The sequence below is a fragment of the Thermobia domestica genome, chromosome 8 (assembly GCF_964235325.1).
Source record: "Thermobia domestica chromosome 8, izTheDome1.hap1.1, whole genome shotgun sequence".
Classification (NCBI taxonomy): domain Eukaryota; kingdom Metazoa; phylum Arthropoda; class Insecta; order Zygentoma; family Lepismatidae; genus Thermobia; species Thermobia domestica.
The window spans coordinates 250621730-250629298 of record NC_137461.1 but is presented as its reverse complement, the minus strand read 5'-3'; the positions used below and the strand labels follow the sequence as shown (position 1 = coordinate 250629298).

Here is a 7569-nt window from a genome sequence, read left to right as displayed (position 1 = left end):
CATGAAATTTGCTGTACCAATGGTGTGGAGAGAACCCACCAACCATCTGGATCATTGTTATTTTTGTCTCACAGTAGTTAAGGGACATTCTAAAAAAAGCAAATACACAATAAGTTATCCCAACGTTAAATCCGCAATTAGACCTATTCCTCACGGGGATGAACTTCCACTTCCCGAGCCCCCTACCAACTGGGAAGAGATATGGCCAAAAGACTCTGATGATGATCATGACCTTGATGAACCATCGACATCAACATGTACATCCAAGGATCCAACGTTCATCCCTGACTGTGTTCGCGAGCCACATTTCATCCGGCAATGTGAACTTAATGACCTAGTCCGTGATTTGCACCTGACAAAACAAGAGGCGGAACTTCTGGGATCAAGGCTCCAGCAGTGGAACTTATTGGATGCAAAAACGAACATATCAGTGTACAGGAAAAGGCATGTTCAATTTTCAAGCTATTTCTCAATGCAAGATAATGTGTGCGTATGTACGGATATAAATGGGTTGATGGCGGAGCTAGGAATTCCTTACGTTCCAGAAGAATGGAGGTTATTTATCGACGCGTCAAAGGTCAGCCTTAAAGCTGTCCTTTTACATAATGGAAATAAAAAACCTTCTATACCACTTGCGCACTCAGTGAAGATTAAGGAATCCTATGACACCATGTCAACTTTGCTAAATCTTATAAATTACAAGGACCATTGTTGGCAAATATGTTGTGATCTCAAGGTAGTTGGTATTTTATTAGGACTGCAGTGCGGTTACACGAAGTACCAATGTTTTTTTATGTTTATGGGATAGCCGAGCTGATGACAAACATTATGAAGTGAAGGAAGGGGAACCTAGAGTGAATTACGTACCTGGAGAATGCAACGTCAAATACGGTCCTTTGGTAGATCCTAATAAGATATTACTACCGCCACTTCATATCAAGTTTGGACTTATGAAAAACTTTGTCAAAGCCATGGACACATCTGGTGAAGGTTTCAAGTATTTGCGAGATAAGTTCCCTAACCTGAGTGATGCTAAGATTTCAGCGGGAGTGTTTATTGGTCCCCAAATTAGGAAATTAATGCTTGATGATAGTTTTGACAGCAAGTTAAACAGTGCTGAGCTAGCTGGCTGGACAGCATTTAAGTGTGTTGTGGGCAACTTTCTGGGCAATAACAAAGCTGAGAGTTACACAGAAATCGTACAGGACATGATACAGAAATACAAAGAGTTGGGTTGTAGGATGTCTTTAAAAATCCACTTTTTGCACTCCCACCTCAGCTTCTTTCCTGCTAACCTAGGTGCTCTCAGCGACGAACAGGGGGAAAGATTCCACCAAGATATAATGGCAATGGAGAAAAGGTACCAGGGACGATGGGATCCTTCAATGATGGGGGACTATTGTTGGGGTCTTGTTAGAGAATGCAACATTTCTTACAAAAGAAGGAAGTAGTGTACGTTTTTGTAACCCAATGGAAGTTTCATATATTGTGATAGTTTTGATTGTCTTTTCATGACCTTTTGGTACATTTGTATTATTGTTTATTGTAAATTGTCACACTTGTAAATTATATTGTATTATATTTTATATATGTGTTTGTGGTAATAAAGCAAAACGTTTTACCTCAACTTAAGAGATCTGAAAGCATTACTATAAGGTGCAATAAACAGTACACACAGTATACATACAAACATATTTATTTCTCTAGAAAGAATAAAGCGATTATTACGAAACTTGGAGGGTTTGTTAAATATGAATCAAAGTATACTTAGGTATATTTTCTATGTTAGTATATGCAAGGGGACAAGATCTTGGGGTGTAAAATAAACGAAAAGGGAAATTTTTGAGGGATTTTCCCGAAAATCCCTCTGTTACGGGAAAATCGTACGTGATGGAGAAAAATCGAGTGCATATTCGAATTCAGTGCAAAAAGTTCCTTTAAGAACAGGTATTTCCTTTTATGTAACAAAACCTTTGTTAACTAGTGTAATGAGGAAGCAGTAGGTGCTTGACTGAAAGCTAAAAAATACCCCAAAAACCCCGGATGCCGAAAGGAATAAATCAACACTCTCAAGTGGCAACTTTGCTGATGTTTCAGTGTATCAAAAGGAGTGTTAAGGATCTGTCCACATTATACAATTCCTGAAAACAATAAAAACCAAACTTTGAAATTACCATGATAAAACATTTACTTACATGCACCCGGAAACACTGCTACTATCTGAAATGAGTTACCAGCTCTACAGCGGATGCTGGGAGTGTCCCCTGTTTTGATTCAAACATTGGTTCACACGTTTCACCAGGTTGGCAGCAACTTTAAGAAGATTAGAAGTGTTAATGTTCTCAATGGCACTGCGAATGTTCGTTTCCAGGTCTTGAATAGTTCGAGAATTGTTCTTGTGTACCTCTTGCTTTAAATAGTCCCATAGTAATGTTGCCGGGTGCATGTAAGTAAAAATTTTATCACGATAATTTCAAAGTTTGTTTTTCATTGTTCTCAGGAATTGCATAATGTAGACAGATCCTTAAAACACCTTCTGATACACTGAAACATCAACAGGATTGCCAATTCAGAGTGTTAATTTATGAAAACTACGATTTGCCTAGTTCCTCCTTACAGAAGCTCTCATCCGATTAGCTATCTGTGGAAATGAAAAATTCTTTTTTTTTTCTGCTCCATAGTTTCCAAGCTATTCCAACTAAACAAACTGAAAATTAACGACAGAACATCCATACGTATAAGTTATGAGTCAATTTACATGTTTTGTAAAAAAAAAAAAAAAAAAGAAAGAAAGATTTACACCTTCAGTTACATCTGGCAACACTGTGTGGTTCCTTGTGTACTTCAATCGTTGATTTCTAATTTAAAAATATATACATGAACAAGGCTTCATTTTGGTATAACCATTATTTGTGTATCACTTCAGGTTTAAAAGTTTTACTATCCCAAACTCCGGGTTGAATTGTATGTTGTTGGACACCCTGTATATATATATAGGATGTTTCAAAAACACCGACAACGTTTGGGAGGTGATTCCTGACACCAAGATAAGAAAAAAGTATAGACATACCTGTGTGCACAAATGCTTCCTTTCGGAGTTATAGGCTGCCGAAAACATGAACTTTAAAGGTCCATAGCTCCAAAACTATTGGACTTATCGTAGTCAGGTTAAGACTTCACTTAGAAACTAGTATTTGCCCTATCCAAATATAAATGTTTCAGAATTCTGTTGTACTTCCGCAATAATTTTTATAGAGGTAGTTGGTGAGTACTTCAACTTATATGTCCGTAGCCAAACTCGCTCCATAAAAATTGTTGCATGAGTATCTTAGGATTCTGAAACATGGATATTTGGATAGTATGCACACTAGTTCCTAAGTGAAGTCTTGACCCGACTACGGTAGGTCCCATAGTTTTGGAGCTATGGACCTTTAAAGTTCATTTTTTATGTTATCGGCAGCCTATAACTCCGATAGGAAGCATTTGTGCATCCAGGTTGGTCTATACTTTTGTCTTATCTTGGCGTCAGGAACCACCTCCCAAACGTTGTCGGTGTTGTTTTGAAACACCCTATATATAGAGGAGGAGGTCTAAATATGGGCAGTGGTCTAAATATGGGTTAGGTGACGTTCTAGACTTCTGTATGCTTGTGTAGTACTACCACCTAGTGACAAAAGTGTGAAACCATTATTCAAGAACGAAGGTGGTGGCGTGATTCAGTTGGCGACAAACAGTTGGGTCTGGTTGATCAACTTGTGTGTTTTGTCTGTGTGCAATCGTGGGAAAGTTTTATCAGGTATGTGTTTTGTGTTATTTTTGACCATAAGAAAACCCAGTTTGAAAAATTGTAACAGGTAAGTTGTATTATGCGGGGATAGCACTTGTAGTTAGTAGAAAACAAAAGGTAACTAATATTGTGTATGAGTACTGTTGCGTGACAAAGCAAAATCTACGAATGGTCTAAATACAGGATACTTTGCTAGGTCTAAATATAAGGTAGTAGCCCACATTTGGACCATCATTGTAAAATTCTCAAAACTATCTCTTTTGTTTCAGCATGCCAAGATCGAAACCAAAGTATACTCCAGAAGGCAAGAGAAAGATGTGGAAGCAAGAAGACATGGCGAGTGTTATTTCCGCCGTAAGAGAAAACCGCATAGGGACGCTGAAAGCAGCAAAGACTTTTAATGTGCCACGTACAACTCTGCAAACGTTAAGCAAGAAACACAATGTAACTCCGATTGAAGCAGCAACGACAAAACTTGGAAGAAAACCGATATTAGGAGACGAGCTTGAAAAGCAATTGGTAGAATATCTACTCCTCATGGAACAAAATTTCTTTGGATACACCAGGAGCGACTTGCAACGTATGGCGTATCAACTAGCATCACGAAATGGTCTTCAACATCCATTTAGGGACACAAAGGCTGGAAGATCATGGTTTGATCTTTTTTTTTTCGTCGGCACAAAAACGTTATTTCGCTTCGTAAACGATGTAGAACGTCTTTTGCTCGTGCTTTTGGTTTCAACAAGGAAACTGTTCAGCAGTTTTTTCGTCTGCTCGAAGTTGCTTATGAAAAAAATATCCTGCAGAGAATGTCTACAATGTGGATGAGACGGCCCTTACAATTGTTCAATGCAAATTCCCGTCTATAACTGGAAGGAAAGGTAAAAGACAAATAGCAGCTCTAACTTCTGCAATTATTGCGTGTATGAGTGCCGCTGGACAATTTGTGCCTCCGATGGTAATATTTCCGCGAACGAACATGAGTAGTCAGCTAATGAAAGGAAATCCTTCAGGTTCCGTTGGCGTAGCGCATCCTAGTGGGTGGGTACAAGCCAATTTATTCACCAAGTGGTTTTATCATTTTGTTGAGAAAATTCGTCCGACTGAAGAATCACCGGTTCTGCTGATTCTTGATGGACACTATAGTCAAGTTCGAAATATTGACGTCATTGAGATGGCGCGTAATTATCACGTTACCATGATTTCATTGCTACCACACACAACTCACAAACTTCAGCCACTAAACAAAACCTATATGGGTGCCTTAAAGGCTTATTATAGCGAGGAATTAATGCAATGGCTTCGACATTCGCAACGACCAGTTACTCCTTATGACATCATGGAGATATTTGGAAGAGCATACCTTAAAGTTCAAACTGGGGAAATAGCTGTAAATAGTTTTAAGTCACAGGAATTTTCCCACTGAATCCAAATATTTTCAGTGATGCAGATTTCATAACTTCTGAAATTAAAACACAAAAAACATGCAACCCAACCCTTAAACCTACTGCGGCCCAAGATCCGAGCCAAAACAACAATGCCCAAGATCCTGTCCCTTCTACATTATCGCTTGAAGAGTTTCCCTGCCTTACATCTCAAGATACTCATAACACAGGATCTGGTACTTCAAATCTAGTAAGTCAATTTCATATTTCAACAGTTCCTATAATTAAAAAAAGGCTCAGCAATCGAGGTAGAAAAGCAGCACGTGCTACTGTTATAACGGGTACTCCTCACAAAGAACCAGTTCTTACTTCCTTACAAACGTCCCGTAAATGCAAGAAGTCATTTTCCTTGACTACCGTTGACCACAAATCTGCAAATGTAAAAAGGAATACATCTGGACAGAAAAGAAGACAAGGATCTCTGGAATTTGTAAGACAAGAATCAGATTCAGAAGAATGTAGGATGGTGATTTCTGATTTAAATCTTTGTGATGATGAAGATACTAACTTAGATATGCCTGTTGGACACGAAAAGCCTGATGACGAAGACACAAATTGTATATTCTGCGATAGAAAATTCTCTGAAGATACACGAGGGGAGCTATGGGTTAGATGTATAATGTGTTCAATGTGGACACATAACGAATGTGCTGGTGCGGAAAAGGAAGACTACATCTGTGACTTTTGTAAATAGACAGTCATCACCTCTACATTATTCTTTCACCTTATTTTGTACCTTCAAGCATTTTTCTTAGTTCTTTGTGGCAAATTACGAAGGTAGCCCATATTTAGACCCTACTTTCAAAACTTAACATTATGGCCTCTCTCAGAAAACTGTGTTTATTATTGTTAGTCTTAGAATTTTCAGCTATATTGTAACTCTGTTATAAAGTTAACGTCTCTCAACACATTTGGAGTTATTATTTCGTACATTCCTTAGAACATTTTATTGATATTCGAAAAATAAAAATGGTAGCCCGTATTTAGACCCTCTCTTCTCTCTCTCTCACTCTCTCTCTCTCTCTCTCTCTCTCTCTCTCTCTCTATATATATATATATATATATATATATATAAAAGAGTGATAGTAGATGAATAGATATATAGATAATTCTCTTAGGAAACAAACTATGCAAGGTAGATACAAGAGTTCATTACGTTGTAGAACATAACATCAATTTTACCACCTTGGCTTCGAACTAAGAACTGTTTCTATAACATTGATCACCAGTTGAATTAAAGACATCTACCTAATACCGAGTAGCACCACGTTTCACTCCAACAACAGGGGTTACCCACTATTGTTGTGGCATCTCAATCAATATCTGCTACAAAGTCTCCAACAGAGCTCGCAGGTTGGTTGCAAGAGGGTCCACAGCTCGAAGGCGTCGTTCCATAGATCCCAGAAGTGTTCGATGGGATTGAGGTCCGGTGACCGTGATGGCCAGGGAAGTGTTGCCGGTCAGAGAAGTGCTCATCAAACCGGTCTGCTGCTATCCTAGAGTGGTGGACCGGCGCAGTTTTCTGGTGAAAGATGAGTTCATCATCCGGATGTTGCAGCCGACCAAATGATAAGACATGGTCATGCAAAAGATCGCGGTAGCGTTCACCTGTGAGGGGCTGTGTCACATGTGTTAGGGAACCCATTTCAGTCCGCGTTAACATGCCCCAGATGAGAATACCACCACCATCGTCCTACACAGTTCCCTGCTGGCACGATGGATACATTGATTCGTGTGGTTGGCGACGCACCTACCCGTCCATCGGCATGTAACAATGTGAAACGAGACTCACCTGTCCAGAGAACCTTTTTCCACATTTCCACGGTTCAGTGGCGGTGTTCGTTTGCCCATGCTAGACGTTGTTTCCTGTGTTGTATGGTTAGAAGGGGAACTTGCGTGTACCGACGGCTTCTGTACCCCATAGTGAGTAGATGGTTGTGGATTGTGTGGCTGCAAACAAGGCGTTGTTGTCCTGCATTGAACCTCTCCGGAATTTCACGCACTGTGACCCGTTTCTCGGCTGTTACGATGCGGGCCTGTCGGAGACTACTCCTGTCGTCGACACGCCCATGACCGCGACAGTTTGCCCGTGCGGATGGGGTTTTACTGGAAGCTAGGTACTCATGATACATCCTTGACACGGTTTCTTTTGAAAATCCGAGTACCACAGGTACTTCCGAAATTGAACCACCCAGTCGTCTGGCCCCTACAACTTGACCACGGTCAAATGCACTTAAGTCCATCGTCTTGCCCATCAAACACTGAACTGACACGAATACCGAGAGAGGAATCACACGGCAGCAGTACACGCACGATGCGTTTTATTCACATGCACCG

The 7569-nt window shown here is 39.9% G+C and overlaps 1 protein-coding gene across 1 annotated transcript; it reads left to right on the top strand.

The window, feature by feature from the left end:
• Positions 1–4712: 4712 nt before the first annotated feature.
• LOC145692543 (uncharacterized) lies at positions 4713–5213 on the top strand. Its single transcript, XM_081767853.1, has one exon. It carries the CDS (start codon positions 4713–4715, stop codon positions 5211–5213), a length of 501 nt encoding a protein of 166 aa, XP_081623979.1.
• The last annotated feature ends 2356 nt before the right edge of the window (positions 5214–7569 follow it).

Bases quoted from the DNA above. Each gene is read 5' to 3' on its own strand.
- LOC145692543 (XM_081767853.1), top strand. From the start codon at position 4,713: ATGAGTGCCGCTGGACAATTTGTGCCTCCGATGGTAATATTTCCGCGA.